General features: G+C 36.8%; 2 protein-coding genes across 2 annotated transcripts; one reads left to right on the forward strand and one right to left on the reverse strand.

The window, feature by feature from the left end:
- The first annotated feature begins 693 nt into the window (after positions 1-693).
- Positions 694-14,731, forward strand: LOC141336325 (adhesion G protein-coupled receptor E1-like). Its single transcript, XM_073841897.1, has 16 exons — positions 694-937; positions 2,500-2,880; positions 2,961-3,017; positions 7,406-7,786; positions 11,157-11,188; positions 11,389-11,466; positions 11,604-11,793; positions 11,995-12,114; positions 12,241-12,422; positions 12,522-12,683; positions 12,759-12,965; positions 13,043-13,275; positions 13,390-13,456; positions 13,540-13,631; positions 13,721-13,883; positions 14,384-14,731. The coding sequence occupies exons 1-16, from the start codon at positions 694-696 to the stop codon at positions 14,438-14,440; spliced, it is 2,646 nt and encodes an 881-aa protein (XP_073697998.1). The 3' UTR covers positions 14,441-14,731.
- A 119-nt stretch (positions 14,732-14,850) lies between these two features.
- Positions 14,851-19,348, reverse strand: dnajb1b (DnaJ heat shock protein family (Hsp40) member B1b). Its single transcript, XM_073843039.1, has 3 exons — positions 18,004-19,348; positions 15,937-16,514; positions 14,851-15,840 (listed from the first exon to the last, which is right to left on the reverse strand). Exons 1-3 carry the CDS (start codon positions 18,221-18,223, stop codon positions 15,607-15,609), a joined length of 1,032 nt encoding a protein of 343 aa, XP_073699140.1. The 5' UTR covers positions 18,224-19,348; the 3' UTR covers positions 14,851-15,606.
- Positions 19,349-21,439: the final 2,091 nt, after the last annotated feature.

The following is a 21,439-nucleotide window of genomic DNA, read 5'->3' on the forward strand; positions in this document are numbered from 1 at the left end:
AGATGTCTTGGCCTGTACAACTGTTGCACAAGAGACAACCTCAGTCGGTATGTATTGTGCTGTGGTAGGGCTATTCAATTAGTGGGGGGATTAAGTAAATGCAAAAACTACTAAAGATTTGTAGAACATTGATATGTTGCATAGGTTAAAAATTCTAAACCTGTGGGTGAGGTCATGCTGTCTAGTGATCTATAACACATGCATAAAATAGTTTACAATACAAAAGACAATACAAGAACAGTAACAAGTAAGGGATAATGTACAGGCAGCCGGTAGTTATCGCAGAAATAAGCCCCGACAGTGTGATCAGGATCTTCTGTGTGGTTTAATTTACCCTTGTCCAGTTTTGTCCGAAATGCAGCCCAGACCGGCTCCTGAAGTGGTTTGAGCGACCAGATTTAAATCCATCTCAAAAGCGTTTTGAAGGGCATTTAAACCTGGTCTTTTTTACGATGGGATAGTCTAGAGTAAACACATGAAGTGACCAAGTGTAAACAGGCCCTTAATTAATACATTTTCATAAAAACTTTGATTTATTAAAATATTTCCATAACAGCTAATCTGCCTGATCCCTGCTACAACTACACTGTGCTGGACAACCCATGGAGAGCCACAAGTAATCTACGTGCTTCAGTCAGAAAGTATGATTGCAACGTCACCTGGAGCGGCTGGTATCGTCTGTTCATTAACAACATGAGCGCTCAGATCCCAGAAACATGTGTTGGTTACGAAAGCTGTGGCACTGAGGTCCCGCTGTGGCTACGTGATGGACACCCGAAAGTTAAGGATGGAGTCGTCACTCGAGATTTCTGTGGTGTCTATGGCAGTAACTGCTGCTTTTACGGCTCTTTCTTAATAAAAGTCAAAGCCTGTCCAGGCAGTTATTATGTCTATGAGCTGGTTAGTCCGTCTTTATGCAATGCAGCATACTGTGCAGGTAATTATATTCAGCTCTTTCTACATTTTCATGATATGTGCGTCTCTGTTCATTAATATAGATGTGTGAGTGAGTGTGTTTGTGTCAGTAGTTCAAGATGAAGGAAAAATGACAGTTAAAGTCAGGGGGAGGGGAGGAGGTGGGAGATCAGTAATATCCTTCTTTAGAGATCCAGTGTATTTGTAAGAAAATATCGGTAACGCTTTACAATACGTGTGCACAAATATGCATTAATTCATGCCTAAATAATGCACAGATAATGTATAATTCATGAAGAACTACATTTTTTAATGATTACTACATCAACAACCAATGAACATTCTGTATGATTAATGGATTAAATAATCAATAGATTGTCATAATGTATTCATTTCCTAATAACTTATTTTAAGTAATACTGTAAATCCATGTGTTAGTTACTACAGCGGTCAAAGCTATGTACTTTAACTTCCAGTTGTCTGCTTTAATTACTCATTAGCTAATTATTTGCAAAGATATCATTATGTTTTGACTTTACTTGTTGAGGCACAAAACTATTAACTAATTGTTAAGTAATATGTCATTGTGGTCATTGTGGATGTAGAATTAGTTAGTCATGTGCCTTAATGTGTTGAAGCCATGCATTTCAACTTCCATTTGTCTGCTTTAATTAATCATTAGCTAATGATTTGCAAAGATATCATTATGTTTTTACTTTACTTGTTGAGGCACAGAGCTATTGAATTGTTAAGTAATATAGTTATAGCTAATGATTAATTAAAGCAGACAACTGGAAGTTGAAATGCATGACTTAAATACATTGTGGTAATTAACACATAAATTTACACTATTAGTTAATAAAATAGGTTATTAGGGAATTAATACATTATGACACATTTAATTTATTGATTACTTAATGGTTAAAAGTTGATAGTTTGTTATATTTGTAATGGCATTTGTAGTGGAAACAATTATAATTTCTGTGATAATTGTTTTTTAGTTTTTAGTTTTCTTCAGCAGAGAGGATAGGCCTAGTTTGTGATTTGGTCTTAGTGACTTACAGTAGGAGTCCTCTTCACTACTCCTAATGTTAGAGAGATTTAGGAGCTAGTTTTAACGCTAAAATGCTTTATGAAATACTCTTAGAGCAAAAATTCCTAAATCCTAAATTTAGCATTAACACGCCCATTATTGTTTAAGAATTTCTCCTAAATCGGCCAGTTATGAGCTACTATTAGCCCTAAGATGTTATGTGAATACGGGCCCTGATATCTAGCCTTCCTAATTTTTTTTAGGAAAGATGCAACACAATGCAGCTGTACATGGGCATCAAAGTTAATCCTTAATATGCAGGAATATATAACTTATAGAACAATAAATGAATCTAACAAGTTTAAGAGCAACATAAACGTTACAGATAACATTAAAAAAAAATACAAAACATGAAAGCACATTCTTCGGACTTCCATACTTTTGTCAAGGCAACCTTAAATTTGCTTTACAAATGTTTCAAGCTAGTTAATGAAGATTAGTTTCTTATACAACTCTTACTCTGCCAATAATTTCTGTCATCATCATAACAGTTAATCTGCCTGACCCCTGCAACATCTACACTGCGCTGGACAATCCATGGAGAGCCATCAATAATACTCATGCTTCAGTCCAAATGTATGATTCTGCTGTCAGCTGGAGCGGCTGGTATCGTCTCTTCATTAACGGTGTGAGCGCTCAGGTCCCAGACATGTGTGTTGCTCCAGGCAGCTGTGGCACTTATATCCCACTGTGGATTCGTGGTGGACACCCAGCAGTTGGCGATGGAGAGGTCACTCGAGATGTCTGCGGTAGCACTGAAATTTACTGCTGCATTTTCATGTCTTACCCTGTTAAAGTGAAAGCCTGTCCAGGCAATTATTATGTCTACAAGCTGGTTAGTTCGACTCTCTACCATGCAGCATACTGTGCAGGTAATTCTATTCACCTGAGCTTCATGTATTATTTGTGTGATTGCTTATTTATTTGTATTCATCAGTCTTCTTTTTTTCAGCTGTTCCTAACATCATCAGCACCACTACAACAGCCACACCAAAGACAACATTAGCTGGTAATGTAATTTGATGTTTCCTCTGTAGATTGTGTTTTGACTGAATGTTTATGGATCTGTGGAATAGCCTTGGCGTAATGTTAGAGAGTCGGACTTGGAACTCAAAGGTCGCAGGTTTGTACCAGCAGGGATTGTAGGTGTGGGGAATGAATGACCATTGCTTTATTCTACTTTCAATAATACGACCGAGGTGAGACCCCCCCAAACTGCTCCCCAGGTGTGGCAGCAAAAATGGTTGCCCACTGGTGCAGGTGTGTTTTCTGTGTGTGTGTGTTCACTACTCAGTGCTGTGTGTGCTGAAATTTTGAGTATGGTTCACAATATTTGACCACGTCCTTTCCATTCCTTTAAATGTAGCCAAGTGAATACCTAAAGGTCCCATTTCATTCCAACTACTCCACCTGGGTCTTATGCCCACAGGAATAGTTCAATAGCTATTAAAGGCGCCATAGAATGCACTGAAACAATATTTTAAATTGTTCTCTGATATCTGCACAGAAGGTATATGGCATAGGAAAGGGCAAAAAAATCTCCAGAAACGGTTTTACAGGTCCATTTACAACCCTAGGATTTGTCCCTAGAATGAACTGCTCTGTTATTACCTTATTTGGAAGGTTCCTGCATAATAATGAGGAGCTCTGCTCTGATTGGCTGTCTCACAGAGCGGCTCGCTCACACAGCTGTAAGGAAACACATGGAGGAAATATATGTTTAATTACGGAGCTCTAGCCGCTTTTAATATGCGGTTTGTTGAATCTGCCGTTTTGAATCCGCGACATTTTACTCTCTCTACTGTGATTGCATGTGCTCTGTGTAACCTTATACTGCAGTGAAGTAGTATAAAGTAAGAAGGACTTACCACACAAGTTTTGATGCTTTAGTGATGCTCAGGATCTGTAAATCATTGGCCATCATCAGTGCACTCATCTCTCTATTTATGTGGTAAGTGAAATCTTATGTACAGGCTACCGCTAGCATTAAGCTAACCATGTCCCTTCAGTGGCTCGCCTTATTTTACTGATGTACTGACGTTACTAGTGATTGGGCAATGCAAATGTTGGGGGCGTAACTATTAAAGGCACAATATGTAAGAATTTTGTAATAAAATATCCAAAAACCACTTGCACAGTGTTATATATTTCATGCTGTTGTGTACTTATGTTATCTTAAAAGTTCTCAAGGATTTGTAAATCCAGAGAAAGTCCAGTTTTAAATAATGACTCGTCCCTGGTCATTGTCGCTTATCAATGACGCAATATCCGCGCTATCCCTCGTTTCCGCTTATGAATACTATGGCAACTCATGTGGACAAATGCGAAAGTACTTATACCGCATGCAGCTCGCCGCTGTTGTGCATTATCATGGATCATGATTACACTTTGCGAAGTATGGAAAATACACTGAGGCAAAAAGGCATTGGTACAAACAGAAATAAAATAAGAATAAATAAATAAATATCAGCCTGGCGTTTTCGCAATGGAGAGAGCTTGAACATGACAGACTCTCGCATGTGTTTTAATAGACAGCTAAGCAGATATATAATATAATTTGTGTTGCAAGTAATAGCAAAGTCCCTTTAGTCTTTGGTAATAGTCATGTGCAGGTGATTACAGAATGTTACTGTATTAAAATTATTACTATCATTATAGGGATTGTTAATTGAAGCGTCGCAGTGTGTAAGGGTGTACTCATACTAGACGTTTTAAATCGTGCCTCGCGCGTTTGACTGCCGAAACCCGTTTGTTTGAATTGTGTGAACGCTCCGTGTCACGTTCGGACGCGGTTCGTTTAGCCAGCCTTGGCCCAGTTGGAAGAGGTGGGCCAGGGAACGGTTTAGTTGAGCTCGGGCGCGGTACGAATAGTGTAAGCGCTAACCGCGTCGGAGCACGGAACAGCTACTCTTTTGCGTCTACTACTGTCGTCATTACGACTGCAAACTACTTCCATATTACATTTTTCAAATAGTTTAATTCAATAAAGTATATTTAGATTAGCCTGGTTCTCACCTTACAGATGGACAGGAATTGTGGTTTGCGAGTAAAGCTGCAAATTCTTTCACTGACGTCAGCTGCCTCCGTAATAATTAGCTGATACATACAACTGAAAATCAATGAACGACATAAATTAATTATTATGCAGAATATTAGCAAAGGTGTTTTTCTCCGTTATCTCGTACATGACGTAAGCGTACTCGGGCAGGAAAATTTAATGATTGTGTGGGAGGTGGGGATAATCACGCTCAGGCTCGGTTCAAGGCAACTGTGCCTAGTGTAAGTACATCCTAAGTGTAAAGTGAGATAGACACTCCATCATATTGGTAGGTCAAAAAGTAATACAGTATCTCATCCGTGAACATAATTTGTGAAAACGACATTTCCCATTGTTCCATGTTCCGCTATTGCATCATCGAGCGTCGCCAGTTATTGTTTTGAAACTGTGACATCTAGCGGTGAAAACTTACATACTGTGCCTTTAACGATCGTGGCTATTGCGTAATAGTCGGTGTTATGTTGGAATTGACCTATTTTTCGGTGGTCTTTTGCAAACACCAGAATTATATAAGAAGGAGGAAATGGTGGTATTTGAGACTCATGGTATGTCATGTCCATGTACTGAACTGTTATTATTCAACTAAGCTAAACACAGTTTTCCATTCTATGGCACCTTTAAATGGAAGAATAGCTACTTGGAAAATGTAGTGAGCTAAGCTAACAATTACCTTAAAAGAAGCCAATTCGCAAAAAGACAGGTCATGATAATGTGGGCGAACTTTATATTTACTGAAATTCCAGACCACGTCAGTGCACTGTAAAAAGTTTTCACCAGATTCAACTTAAAAACCTAAGTTCAGCAGCTGCCTTACGTTTTTAATAGTGGTGGGCCGTTAACAAGAGACTCTTATCGGGAGATAAAAAAATATTGCCGTTCATCTATTCTCAAAGTTGGGTTGGGAGCTGGGTCTAAACTACGTAAGCTATGATGACTTTCACCTTGATATTTGAGCACGGATGACGTATACCTAGTCTAATTGCACTGTAGGGGGCGAGAACGAGTCTTCAACTTCTGTGAAATTACCACATCAAATGAGACGCGCAAACATGGATGCAGTTATGAAGCCTCTTCAGGGCAGGTGTGTGCGTTGCTAGACCCTTTTTACTGGGGCACGTGCCCCAGTGAAAATCTGCTGTGCCCCAGTAAAATCTCAAGTTTGAGTTATAATTTACTTTGATAATCCCGAAATAAAGACATTAAACTATATGCAACAACTGAATTGACGCTTCTAAAAGCAACGCAGTTTAATGTTAGACTATGCACGCAGAAATCCATGCCCGCACGCGTCTGTGTATTTAACGGCAACACGCACGTCGTGCAGCCTTTTGCGCAGAAGTACATGGTTACACAAGTTTGTATAGGTAATTATGTTGTAAATGCAATCGTCAAGCAGTTTGTGATGCATTTTGGAAACAGGAGATGAGCGCCTGGTCTAATGCGCCACCTGGCCCGTTCTAGAAGACTTACTTTTAGTCATTATTTGGGTAGCACACATATTCTGAAAATGCCTTCAGCAGAATTCAAATTAGACAGATTAGATAAAAAAATTTTATCTATGCCCACCCCTAGTTTTTAAGTTAAATCAGCTTAAAACTACAAGTCATTTTAACTTATTACAATGAAAATTAGTTGATTTAACGTGTGAGTTTAAATGACTTGAGTTGATTTAACTTAACATTTTAAAGCAGCTGCTAAACTTAAGTTTTTAAGTTGAAACTGGTGAAAATTTTTTACAGTGAGAACTTGGTCCTTTGTTCACCTCATTTTACCACTAATTTGTTTACAAACAAGGCACAATTCAACACTGGATTTTTAGAAAAACTGAAACTAAAAGATGTTGCTGTGCCAACTATATTGGATCCAAGCTTAATGTCGCACCACACAAGTATTTTGTGTTTTTTGAGTATTTTGAGTTTTTATTACGTGGTCACTATTGCTTTATCTGTTATTACAGATCATTTGACGTGTACTTGAGTATTAAGTGTTTATGCATTTTTTTGTAACCTAAATCACAGCAACATCCATCTATGTTATACTATTTGCCAGTTATAGCAGTGGGTGTTTTCTTCTGAATCTACGATCCGCCACACCTGTTCAGATAGACTGTTCTGATGAGAGGGGTCCAAACAGGACTGAAAATAGCCTATTACTTCAAAATTAAATTTTTTGATGCTCAAATTCTAATAACATTCTAAGTGGACCCCAGATAACAGTACAAAATAATTTTTAAAAGGCAGTTCATGCCCACTTTAATGTTAATTGTACTGTGTAACTCGAGTTAGACAGTTTTGCTTCCCCTTAATGATGTATTTACTCTTTAAATATTTCCAAAACAGCTAATCTGCCTGACCCCTGCTACAACTACACTGTGCTGGACAACCCATGGAGAGCCACAAGTAATCTACGTGCTTCAGTCAGAAAGTATGATTGCAACGTCACCTGGAGCGGCTGGTATCGTCTGTTCATTAACAACATGAGCGCTCAGATCCCAGACACATGTGTTGGTTACGAAAGCTGTGGCACTGAGGTCCCGCTATGGCTACGAGATGGACACCCGAAAGTTAAGGATGGAGTCGTCACTCGAGATGTCTGTGGTGTCTATGGCAGTAACTGCTGCTTTTACGGCTCTTTCCCCATAAAAGTCAAAGCCTGTCCAGGCAGTTATTATGTCTATGAGCTGGTTAGTCCGTCTTTATGCAATGCAGCATACTGTGCAGGTAATTATATTCAGCTCTTTCTACATATTCATGATATGTGCGTCTCTGTTCATTAATATAGATGTGTGTGTGTGTGTGTGTGTGTGTGTGTGTGTGTGTGTGTGTGTGTGTGTGTGTGTGTGTGTGTGTGTGTGTGTGTGTGTGTGTGTGTGTGTGTGTGTGTGTGTGTGTGTGTGTGTGTGTGTGTGTGTGAGTGTGAGTGTGAGTGTGAGTGTGTGAGTGTGTGTGTGTGTGTGTGTGTGTGTGTGTGTGTGTGTGTGTGTGTGTGTGAGTGTGTGTGTGAGTGTGTGTGTGAGTGTGAGTGTGTGTGTGTGTGTGTGTGTGTGTGTGTGTGTGTGTGTGTGTGTGTGTGTGTGTGTGTGTGTGTGTGTGTGTGTGTGTGTGTGTGTGTGTGTGTGTGTGTGTGTGTGTGTGTGTGTCAGTAGGTGAAGATGAAGAATGTCTATGTCCATGTCTATTGTTTTATAGAGCATCTGAGGACATCTAAAATATGTTTTATTATTCTTAGGCTAGGTAGAATAATACCTGGGGCACACTTTTCACATTTTATTTAAATCTTACTTATTTTAGCATTCTTTGGAACTTCTGCATAATAATAAGCAGCTCGTAAACTTCCTCTAAAGCTCATTTTATATGCGTTATATATAGGTGGACACTTTTGAGACTTCTCTCCTGTCTCATTCTTATCAGAAACTGAGAAAAATAATAATTGCAACACCATAAATAATAACAGCGGCATTAAAATTCATTTTTATATTATTTAATAACATATCATTTAAAAGCTGAGCCTGGTAATCCCTGGAGAGTACCTGCATAGTTGTACATTTTAATGCTGACAGCTAAACACTATCATAATCTAATCATAATCACACAAATTATATTCTTGATAATCAGTAACTTCATAGTCATGAACACATTTTTAAAATCTTGTAATATTTTAAAGCCTTTATTATTTTTCAACTCTACAGCTGTGCGATAAAATTCACCTCAGATATATGCTTTTCATTTATAAAGATGACATGAAAGATGAAAAAATGTATTTTTACAGAAAACACTGTCTTTTTAAGATGAAAATGATATGAAATTACCCATATAACCAGAAGATGGCAGCAGAGGATCAATCATTGGCTGCAGCTGCCATTTCAACTCCCTAGTTTTGATCCCTTGCTTTTCGATTTATATAAAATTGCTACTATAATAAATTGTAGTAATTCCACCGCACTGAAGTATATAGTATAGCAAGTGCATAAAGTCATTAAAATAAATGAATAAATAAGCTCAGACACAAACAGCCTGTTGGGGTGAAATATTTTAATACTTATATGTGACCCTGGACCACAAAACCAGTCATAAGGTTAAATTTCACAAAACTGAGATGTATATATCATATGAAAGCTCAATAAATAAGCTTTCTATTGATGTATGGTTTGTTAGGATATGACAATATTTGGCCGAGACACAGCTATTTGAAAATCTGGAATCTGAGGATGCAAAAAAATTTAAATACTGAGAAAATCACCTTTAAAGTTGTCCAAATTAAGTTCTTAACAATGCATATTACTAATCAAAAATTACATTTTGATATATTTATAGATATTTATACAAAACATCTTCATGAAACATGATCTTTACTTAATTTCCTAATGATTTTTGGCATAAAAGAAAAATCAATAATTTTTACCCATACAATGTATTTTTGGCTATTGCTACAAATATACCCCAGCGACTTAAGACTAGTTTTGTGGTCCAGGGTCACATATATAGTTCACTACAAACTAAATAAGTAAAATTTTAATGGTATAAGAATTAAATAATGCACTCAATATGAATTGATAAGAATTAAAAAATATTTTATATACTTTAATAACTACATCTTTTAAGCTTTATCTTGAACTGTAACAGCTATTAAATAGCCTATATTTAACAACACAAACTTGTTACTGCTGTAGCTTTGTTACTCAGAATTTAGTCTGAATCATTTAATGCACAACTCTTTTTTTGACATCTGCTTGTCAGATGCTTCGTCCGGTTATTACTGTCAATCATAGCAATGACGCATATTTAGCCAATTACTGAAATATTATTTTAAACTCGCATTTGTGATTCTTGAAACAGTATACAAGGATGTTTGGTCCTCCTAGTCTAACAAAACTTTTATTTGATTGTGAATGGATTATGCAGAGAAAACAAGCAAAGTACACTCCTATTAAGGCACAGTACAGTTGACTAGTATTGACTTGTCTAAAACAAGGAAGTAATCGTGCACATGATCAATTCTCTGAATGCACACACTAGACTAGGTTTGACTAAACTGCAGTGACACGAGATCTCACGTGACTAGAGAAGAAAAAGAAATGGAGAACAATCAGCATTGTCAGCTTGCTCTGGTGCACTGCGCGCGTTCTGTTTCATTGTAAAAAAAAAAAAGAGTATAAAAATGCTTTGGTTTCATGTTTAAGGCCGCCAAGTTTCAAAAAGGGGAAGCTCTGTCTCAATGGGGAGAAGTTAAATAATCATAATGAGACACACAATATTTTTTTTTTTTTTTTTTTTGGATACAATCATTTGCAACAAGCTCGAGGCCACCGGTGCAAATCAGGCTTAAAATAGGCCTTAAAATCTTCCAGTGTGTGCCCAGCGAAAATTAATTTTACGAAAAAATATGAACCTTTTAGCAACGCTTTATTTATTCATTCATAACAGTTAATCTGCCTGACCCCTGCAACATCTACACTGCGCTGGACAATCCATGGAGAGCCATCAATAATACTCATGCTTCAGTCCAAATGTATGATTCTGCTGTCAGATGGAGCGGCTGGTATCGTCTCTTCATTAACGGTGTGAGCGCTCAGGTCCCAGACACGTGTGTTGCTCCAGGCAGCTGTGGCACTTATATCCCACTGTGGATTCGTGGTGGACACCCAGCAGTTGGCGATGGAGAGGTCACTCGAGATGTCTGCGGTAGCACTGAAATTTACTGCTGCATTTTCATGTCTTACCCTGTTAAAGTGAAAGCCTGTCCAGGCAATTATTATGTCTACAAGCTGGTTAGTTCGACTCTCTACCATGCAGCATACTGTGCAGGTAATTCTATTCACCTGAGCTTCGTGTATTATTTGTGTGATTGCTTATTTATTGATATTCATCAGTCTTTTTTAATTAAGCTGTTCCTAACATCATCAGCACCACTACAACAGTCACACCAGAGACGACCTCAGCCGGTAATGTAGTCTGATGTTGGCTCTGTTGATTGTGTTTTGGCCAAATTTTTGTGGATCTGTAGAATCTTTCATAGTACTTCACAAAATATGTGTTTTTCATTTGCTGTTCTGTTTTATTATTCTCCTTATGCTGATTTTTGTCATTGCAGTTATAAATATAACTCTGCAGGAAGGATGCACCGTAAGTTGAGTTTCTGAAATTGAGGATTTAGTGTTGGGACTCACAGCTTCTATCAATAATAGTCCAAAGAGCAGTGCAATGAGATGTGACAGATATTTTCTATTTAATGTTGATGGTTTTGTGCACAAACTAACTTTTGTTTGCTATTACAATCACAGAGTGTGTTTTATTTACCGTATAAAGCCCAATTGTGATTTCAGAGTCAGACCTCTGGAGGATGTTTTCAAAATCTTCTTGAGCAGATAGAGAACATTACAGCTCAAAAGCTTCCTTTGATTGTAAGTCTTCAAGAGAAAAAGTCATACAATAATAAAATCTTTGTCAGTTACATATTGATTGACAAAGCAGTCCTTTCTTATTGACTCTGTTGACATTTGCATGTAGAGTAACTGTGTTTATCTGATCGATGAATTAGACTGTGACAAACATTCTGATTGTGGCCTTCAACGCTTCAGAGAAGATTTATGTATCAGCGGCAGCAGTAAACCCAACTGAACTAGCCTCCTATGGAAACCGCATGTTAAAAACTAGTGAGAAACTAATTTCTACATTAGTGAAGCCAACAGACACAAGTGACAGTGTCAGTTTTACTCTTGCTGCTGTAGGTAAGTGGAGACAATTGTTATTAAAAAAGAAAGAGCTTTTATAAACTGTTATACACACATATACTTTAACAGTTACTTGGTGTCAGTCCAAATCCACAGTTTGCCTATTGAGTACCGTTGAAATATCTATTATTTCTGAACTTTGCTATCAATATTGTAAACAAAATAATATAGCTCATAACTGCATGTTTTCTAAACCAGAGGTAGAAATCTTCATGATTGGACCTCAGGTCACCTTAGATAAAATCGTTCATCTTGAGACGACAAATGCTTATGTGGACATCGATCTCATTGGGATTGCCAAGAAAAACAATGAAACAAGTATGTTAATTGTTTTTATGTGAATAAAATGATAAAAATGTCATACTATCACCACTAAATCAAAGTACTTTTTTGATAGTATATGTTGTTTTAACAAAGCATTGCATTTCTGTTTCTGTCACACAGGATCAGCTGCTGTGGCTTTCATGAGCTACAACACGATGGAGAATCTCCTGAAGCCAGTCTTCTTCAACACACCAAATGACACGAATAAAACCATGATGTCTACTGTGATCTCAGCTACTCTTCCCAAAACCACCTACACTAAACTCACCAAACCAGTCAACTTCACCTTTAAACACATCAGAGTGAGAGACTGAAATGTGTTTTGTCCAAACTGAGAACTAATGAACATCTGAAAACATCAATATTCAGTGATCTGATATTTTCTTCTGCTTTTTTTGCAGGAGTTTGATCCCAGTGGTTCTCTGTCCTGTGTGTACTGGAATATCAGCGAGTGGATTGTTGATGGTTGTTCTGTTTTAGAGACCAACAGCAGCTACACTGTGTGTTCCTGTGTTCATCTGTCAACATTCGCTCTCATCATGCAAACCAGCCGCCCACCAGAGGTATGAGAAAATTTCTAGTCAACACTGAAGAACAGCACAGATTTGTCACTCATGTACTCTGACATATTTTCTCAGAGCGACTCACAGCTGGATCTGTTGGGTTTGGTGTGTGTGATCGTGGGGCTGGTGTTCTTCAGTTTGGCCCTGTTGAGCTTTGCCCTTTGTCGCTGGAGTCCTGGAGTGAATAATGTGGCTCGAATCAACATCTGCATCAGTCTTCTGTTGGCTCACCTTCTGTTCCTGCTCACACAGCAGTTCCTGAGCGTCATCCGGCCTCAGCAGGTGAGAATGATGATGGAGCCCTACAGCTCAGCACAGCCTCACTGAGAATCATCATAACCGTCTCTCATGGTCTCCAGGTGTTGTGTGCCGTGATCTCAGGCCTTCTGCACTTCCTCTTTCTCTCCGGCTTTGTGTGGATGTTCATCGAAGCTGTGATGCTCTTCATCCGTGTGAAGAACCTATCAAAGATCAGCTCCAGAAAGAGGGAGGTGCTTAGCAGTGGATACTTGTGTGTGATTGGATATCTGGTTGCTCTGGTTGTGGTTTGCGTGTCTGCTGGTCTGGTTCCTGAAGGCTACGGCAGCGAACAGTGAGTTGTTGTTTGTTAATTTGATTAAAAGGAAAAAAGGAAGGTTGGGGCTTTTGTGACATTTCTGCTGTTTCATAAAATCATTTGTTTATTATATTGTTTTCCTCTAAACAGCTGCTGGATCAAACATGATAAACATTTTCTCTGGAGTTTTCTGGGTCCTGTTTGTGTCATACTAGCAGTAAGTTCTAGTCACATACATTTTGTTTTTCACATTGGCTGTTGAAGTTAAAAAACCTGAAGTGATCATTTCTTTTTTCACAGCTAAACATGATTCTCTTCATCAGCATCAGCATTAGTCTAAACTCAACTCTCACAAAACTAAACACTCAAGTTTCACAGATGAAACAAACCAAGTAACAAACATTATAATGTAATTTATATGGACAACCGCATATAGTCAATAAAACACATTAAATCTCTTTCTTTCTCGGTTTCTCTGCAGGATTATAGTGTTTAAAACACTGGCTCAGTGTGTGGTTCTTGGTTGCTCCTGGATTCTAGGTTTCTTCACTAATAACAGTAAGGTGCTGGAGATCCTTTTCCTAATCTTGAACTCCCAGCAGGGAACCTTCATCTTCCTGATCTACTGTGTCCTCAATAATGAGGTTAGACATCACTTACTCCAGCGGTTCCCAATCCCGCCACTCTTTAATGCCCTCTGAATGGAACATACACACTCGTTTAGAACTGGAATCATGGCGGAATATTCCGTGATGTCCACTTTGTAGTGCACTTACGGTCAAATAGAACAAATAGAATGTTCGTGATAAGAGATACATAAGAAATATATCCAACTGGGTGAAAATCACAGATACACTTCAAAATAAAGGTTACAAAAGGGTGTTTTTGCAGTGATCCTATAGAAGAACCATTTTGGTTCCCCAAAGAACCTTTCAGTGAACAGTTCCTAAAAGAACAATTTAGAAGAACATCTGCATCTGAACCAGTGATGCCATAAGAGTGTAGATGGATATTCTACTTAAATATATTCCTCTTTTTGAATGGTTGATTGGTTTTTAAAATACAACTCAGACATGTGCTTTTTGTTATTGTTTTTTTTTCATAACCAGAGGTTAAAATTTAGTCTCGTCTCATTCTTGTCCAGGTCAGACAGCAGTACAGGAAGTTCTTCAGATGTCTTTGCTGTGTCAAACAGCACTGAGGACTACAGCATCACATTAGGAAATGAGTGCAGTGCTATTACTATACAAAGGGTTCTATTATTACTTGGATGTTATGAGTTATGTTATCAGCTATACGTTTCACTATTATTATAACTGTCAATGTAAATCTATAAAACTATAAATACTTTTGGTGGAGGGACTACTATCATTGTTTTAGAGTCTTGTGTAGTTGAAACAATTTCAAAGTAAGTTAAAGAATGTAGTGCTTTTTTTTGTTTTAAAAGTTTTATTGTTTTAACTGTAAATGTAACATTTATTTTCCGTTAACCTTTATTAAAAACTATATATATTTGGTGCCTTAACACAGTATCACAGTTCATCCGCTGTCCTTATGCAAAATATTCCAATGAATAAAGTGGAAGGAAAAAAAAAGATGTCCCATGTACTGTTTAATATTAACAATGTGGAGCAGGAGCAACATAAATTTATTTTCACCAAGACACAAGAAAGCAATGCATAATAACAGAAAAACAGAAACAGAAAAACATTCCAATGTCATTTTGTATAAGGAATGAACCGACACCAGTAATTTTTCCTCTTAAAAAACCTAATATATATATAGATATATATATATAATTTATGTTGCAAAATAAGCTGATTCACATATTTAGATGTGGGGATGGTCCAAGCAGGGATCACTTTGGGCCACCGCTACATTGCGGATTTTTCCTGACATGCCTGAAAATCTCTTTTAGGCCTTAGGCCGTATTAGAAGACAAACTACAGGTTGCTTTCACAGAAAGACTTTCCTGAGGTATCCAAAGTTAGTCAGACTGCTGAAAATAAACTATATCACTATATCTCCACACATCACAACATCCTCAGCTGTCCATCTTTGGAACAATTGTAAACTTAGATTTGTGTAGTGCACAATAAAACACTGGCCCGAGGGCCACAGCTGGAGACTTTCTGCTGGACTAGACCCAAAGAAAACATGGGTTCATGCACATGGCACAGACAAATAAACCAGTTCAATCCAGCTATGTTTTGATTCAGATAGTCTCTTAATGGCACTGCGTTACAGAATAACAGTTTTTTTTTTAGCAGCAGCAAATGGGCTGAGCTTAAATATTCATCCTTTAAATGCTATGAAACCAAAAAATTCCCCCAAAGGTAGCGGCTCCAGCGTTGTAATATACACAGCTCAAGAAGCTGGCAAAACATTTGCGATAGTGTCCCTGGCACTCTGACTCAACCTTTCGGGAAACTTGACCTCGTATTCGACAACCAAGTCCCCGCGGCGCTCTGGGGATTTCGGAAGTGGAAGACCTTCTCCAGTGATACGCCGTTTCATTCCGGGACGAATAATTTCCTGACATGGTAAGTTAATTTTGCGCCCATCCAGAGTTGGGACATTGATCGTGCAACCACAAAGTGCCTGAGAAAGCAGAGGAAATAAAGAGATTAGAAAGATGCAAAGCGACTACAAAAAGCATCTAAAGAATTCAAAAAATTAGGCCTCTCATATTCATACCTCTCGTAGTGTAATTTTTGCAGGATAAATGATGTCCGATCCATCTCGTTTGTATATGGGATGTGGCTTATCCTTCACCACAAACACAACGTCCGCAGGGATATTTGTTGTCGTCTCATCTCCTTCCTTGGGGAAAGTAATCTTGGTTCCTTCCTTCCAGCCTTTCTTCACCTCTACTGTAAGAATCTTGTCCTCAGTGCGCGTTGTTCTTCCGTCGGGGTTCAGGCGCTTGCGTGAGATCTTCATCTTCTTGGTGCAGCCAGTGAACAATTCATCTAGACTGACCTTCAGGTCGTGGGTCACCGGAGGGTCCTGCTTTTTCTCCAGTCTCCCACCCTGACCGTGCGTGCTAAAGGAGCGGGAGAAACCACCCATGCCGCCCATGCCACCCATGCCAAAACTGGCAAACGGATCATCGGTTTCCATACGCTCATTCATGCCACCGTTGCGTCCGAAAAACTGTTCGAAAGGGTCCCGTCCTCCGAAAAACTCTGCAAACATTGCATGAGGATCGCCTTGGAAAGTGTAAGAGAAATTACCGCCACCGCCTCCACCGCCAGGCATGCCTCCCTTCAGTCCTGCATGTAGCAAACAAAAATAAATCACATATTACAGAACTATATGGTGCTGTATAAAGATCACAGACAAATAAATACTGCACCAAGGGTCCAGAATAAACTTTTTTGCTTATTCTGCCAGTGGCAGAGATTGAGAAGCTTTACTATCAATTGAAACATTGCAAATTTTAATTCCTGCCAACTTGAATTCACCAATGTTGGGAAAAGTTACTTTTTAAGTAATGCATTACAATATTGCGTTACTCCCTTAAAAAATAACTAATTACATCAGTCACTTTTTTATGGAAAGTTAAGCTTTACTCTACTTTTGCGTAAATGTAAAAGAACCTTCACGCCAATAGCCTCAGGCTGAAGCAAAAGTTAATTCACATCTGTATGGTAAGAGGAAAGTTCAAAACTTTTCAGCAATAAAAAAAACGGAGTATTTTTTGCTTATTAGCATGTTTGAATTGGATTATCAAAGGTCAGCAGCTAAGACATTGGTTAATAAAGTGGGATTAAATACATAAAGGGATATTTGTTTTATTTAACATTTAATTATTGCAGGTTTGCGCCATAATCTTAGTTGCATTTCACTGTTTTCAGTGAATTTCCTTATTTTGAAGAATACTTTTTTTGTGAGTGAGATCATTTATGTTCACATTTAGAACTTACTCCTGATTTCTTTCAACATGGGGAAAGGAGAGCTTTCAATCAGTTAATGGGGAAGAAAGTAACTAGAGATAAACTCAGATATTTTCTTGTGAATTAAAAAGTAATGCATTACTTAAAAAAAGTACTTTGATTACAACTCGCGTTACTTGTAAAGATTACCAATAACACTGGAATTCACAAGTTTATTTTTATGAATAATCCTGTCTTTAATAGTCATTATCATTTAGATTTTGTACATTTTTCGTAAGAAAAAAAAATTAACAAGTCTAGGATTGTTTCAGAATTTCTGGAATGGGACAACCCTGAGGTGAACTGGCACTAAACACGCACAGAACTGCTGACAGCACACAAACGCTCCGCCTCTTTCTACCACGTGACCATCAGAATCTTCCAGCAAGCTCGCAGCGTTCTAGAAAGCCCCACTGAAGTAGCCAATCAGAACGCAGCATAACAAAACAAGTCTGTAGAGACTGTAGAGTTTGTACTGAGTTTGAGACAAGTCTGTACTGTTGTTCCGTAACTGTAGAGAACAAACGTATTGACATTTCAGAAGTAACCAGATTGTTATCTCTCGATGAAGAATATCCAGTAGCTATCTACACATACACTGCGTTGTCAATATAGCGAACGCTGTGCAAAATCACATACAGATTAAACAACTGTTTCAGCTAGTCAGTCAGTGAGCTCATCTTTACTCGGATAATCTCTGAACAACATACCAACATGACAGTTTAACAATATGATTCAATATGAAGAGTCAAAAATGTGTCTTAATTTGATCTCCGTCATCAGATAATGCAACATTTAGAAGCAAACAATGCATCATTTCACTCACCTTCTTCTCCAAAACTGTCATAAACGTCTTTCTTCTTCGGGTCGCTCAACACGTCGTAAGCCTCCGCGATCTCCTTGAACTTTTCTTCGGCGCCAGGTGACTTGTTTTTGTCCGGATGGTATTTAAGCGCTTGTTTGCGATACGCTTTCTTGATCTCATCTTCAGATGCGCCTTTCTGAATCCCCAAAACACTGTAATAGTCTTTCCCCATCTTCACCATTGAGCTTTTATTTTAAGTGGATGTTCTCCAAAAGTCAAATAGCGGGTTCAGCGTCTATCACTCTTAGTTGAGTTCAGTTCACCAACTTCAAATGAATTTTTGCAAATAGATCTTGGGAGTAATTTTATCTGAGACGAGCTGTCCCATCCACCTGCGGTTTTTTATGCACTGCCTCGCGCCGGTGCCGCCCTTTTTGAAAGCAGGAAGAAAGTTCGAGAAATTTCTCAAAATATCTGGTGGTTTCCACACCCGAACCACGTGGATGTGCTGCTCCACCCATCGACCTGCTACCGGACACTGATGAAAGCAAAACTAAATAGTTTCTAGATAGAAATTAATTAGCTTCTTACAGGAAACTTTGTCAATGAAACTCAAATATAAACATGTGTGCGTGACGTCATAACGGACGCTTCTCTTTTTAAATCGCATTTGCTTATTTTGGAAAGATATGGAATTCTATATTAACAGAAAAATGGAATGAATGATATAAATTTGTATTTTAATGTGTTTTTTATACAGAAAATGAAAGATTGAATTGTAAAGAACAACATATTACACATCTGTTTATTTTATTAGGAAATTCCATATACATAAGAAAAAGTGGGCTTAATGTAAACCCAATTTTTCCTATTTTATTAACGACTTCAAATTGTACGTAAATCTCTTGGAACAAACAAAAAAGCACTGAAAACATTGAAATGTATGTAATTTTCTTTCTTTCTATTTTTGTTTGTTCTTTTTCTCTGGCAGCTAAATATGTATATGTAATACCTCTTGTTCTTGAGACATTGAATTAATAATAATAATAATAATAATAAAAAAGTCGCATTTGCTCAAAATGTTTTTCTGTTAAAAAAAGATAGAAATGACAAAATTAGATCTCTTTACTGAAAAAAGTTTCTTCTTTGTCACCTGTCATTCTTACTGGAATAGTTCATTTAAATAAAAAAAGGTCTTTACAACAGAGATATTTCCTTACTAATAAATTAAAATAATTATCTTTCAAATTAATGAATTAACTTTATGCTGTTTCAACTTTATATGAAGAAGTATAAGGCTAATATTGATACAAAATGTTAATTTACCGTTCATATACCGAAACCGTTTTTCATTTATTCTGGACGTGTCATTATACTCTGGGAAAATATTGGTTTATTTATTAATAATAATATCCAGCAAGATGTACCTATTACTTTCAAATGAATTAATTTAGGGCATTATGATTCAGACTCAATTAAAAACAATGCTTGTTATAAACTTAATTTATTTTATTTTTAAATTTTATATTTATAAATGTACATTTAAAAACAAACCACTTTTTTTTTTTTTTGAAAGAATTTAAAATGATCTAAATACCATTTCGTTGCCACAAAATAAGAAAGCTAGAAGAATTTTGTAATTACTTTGATTTGTATAATTGATGCTTAGGTGTCTTTTTTTGTGTTGTTTTTTTCTCATGCTTTTCTCTTGTATTCTTAACACCTTTATTTCAGTTGACATAATGTATATCCCTGTTACTTCGTAAATATGTGCAAACAATCTGTCAACTATTCTTTCTTGCATTCATTAAAAAAAAAAAAAGTTGCATTTGCTCTCTGAATCTCAAAACTCAATTAGGCTCATCCAAAAGGGCTTTTATTACCATATAAATATTGCATACCTAATAAAATTAAATAATTTTAAAATTCTGCATACTCTTGTAATGCACTTTAATCCAAATACTGTGATGTAGCTGACAAATGCACCTTTTGTAAGAATGAAAGTGAAGACCTCTGTCATTTATTTTTCAAGTAGGCCTAATGTTTCATCACTTTGAGTTCTTATTGTTTTTCCAAGATTCATTTGAACTGTAATTTACACATTTAAGATGTTATCTGTTAACCTTCTTATCCTTGTGGGAAAATGTCCTTTTTAAGGGTTCTTTAGAAGATACCTACTCTAGATTTCTTAGGGCATTCAGTCAAATCACTCAGAATAATTAATACTAAAAATGTAGGTTTTGTTTTTTTTTGAAGAAGAAGAAATATGATGAGATCTTTCATGTACCATGATTTTTTCTTCTTCGTTCCTTCCTTGTTTCGGAATGTGGACATTGTGAAAGAATGATTGTACTTGCTTAATATATACATTTCCTGGAATTGTTCTAGATTCTTAAAAAAATAATTTCTATGGAATTATTGAATATCTTAAAAGTTTATTTTGAATATGGTATAATAGATTTAAAACATTCTTTGTTTCTATTTTTTTTTTTTTTTTTACATTTTCCAAAAAATGTAGGATGTCAAGGTCTGGGCCTCTTCGGTCATTTTTGACCGAAAAATTTTATGTTTTGAATTTTTAAAAATCGTAGCTTCATCAGAATGAGATGACACTTGGTGACTTTTGTTGCATTAGCTATGTGAGTACAAGTGTTCAGCAAGCAAGGACTGACACTCTAAAATAACAAAAGTACAGAACTGACACACACGCGCACACACGCGCGCACACACACACACACAGACACACACACAGACACAAAGAAATAAGCAGAAAAACGCTAAACCTGATATTTATCCAATCAAAAAAATATCGAAACCTTGCCAAAATGTATCTTTTAGAATGTCTGAATATATTTCTAAATGCAAAGCCTAATAAAATGAAGAAACAGTAAAAAGAAAAAAACAATAGGAATCCCAAAGCCCCTGTATATATGTATATAGGGAGATACAGGAGTTTACATGGCATTACACAAGTTTTTATTTTTTATGCCACTAGATGATGCAATTTTCACTTTAAAAAAATAGATTTTAAATGCTTTTACTCTATTTTAATGTGAAATGTTGTATTTATTGAAAAATAATAAATACATAATTAATTAAAAAATATAATATAAAATATAATTCTACTGGGAAAAAATTGCTCATTAAAACTGTATAAATATTGCATAGATTGCTCATTAAAACTGTATAAATATTGCATAGATTCACAAAAAATGCTCAAAATTCTAAATAATAATTACAAAATATTATTGAACAAAAATGTATTTAATTGATTTTCCTGAAGAAAAAAAAAAGTTACTTTTTAAGGCTTCGGTCACTTTTGACCGCGAGGGAGCCAAGTGTGACCCCTTAATGAGGAGGCCCAGAGGGTTAAGTAATAATTTGTTTGGCATCTTAACAGCTTACTTTTAACCCTAATAGCACACATACATCATAAAGACATCTATTTGACATCTGC

The sequence above is a fragment of the Garra rufa genome, chromosome 6 (genome assembly GCF_049309525.1).
Source record: "Garra rufa chromosome 6, GarRuf1.0, whole genome shotgun sequence".
In the NCBI taxonomy this organism is placed as follows: domain Eukaryota; kingdom Metazoa; phylum Chordata; class Actinopteri; order Cypriniformes; family Cyprinidae; genus Garra; species Garra rufa.

Bases quoted from the DNA above. Each gene is read 5' to 3' on its own strand.
- LOC141336325 (XM_073841897.1), top strand. From the start codon at position 694: ATGAGCGCTCAGATCCCAGAAACATGTGTTGGTTACGAAAGCTGTGGC. The intron at 11,189-11,388 runs GTAAGTTGAGTT...TTGTGATTTCAG, and splicing joins CTCTGCAGGAAGGATGCACC to AGTCAGACCTCTGGAGGATG. The intron at 12,115-12,240 runs GTATGTTAATTG...TCTGTCACACAG, and splicing joins CAAGAAAAACAATGAAACAA to GATCAGCTGCTGTGGCTTTC.
- dnajb1b (XM_073843039.1), bottom strand. From the start codon at position 18,223: ATGGTGAAGATGGGGAAAGACTATTACAGTGTTTTGGGGATTCAGAAA. The intron at 16,515-18,003 runs GTGAGTGAAATG...TGCTACATGCAG, and splicing joins TGACAGTTTTGGAGAAGAAG to GACTGAAGGGAGGCATGCCT. The intron at 15,841-15,936 runs GTATGAATATGA...CTGCTTTCTCAG, and splicing joins CAAAAATTACACTACGAGAG to GCACTTTGTGGTTGCACGAT.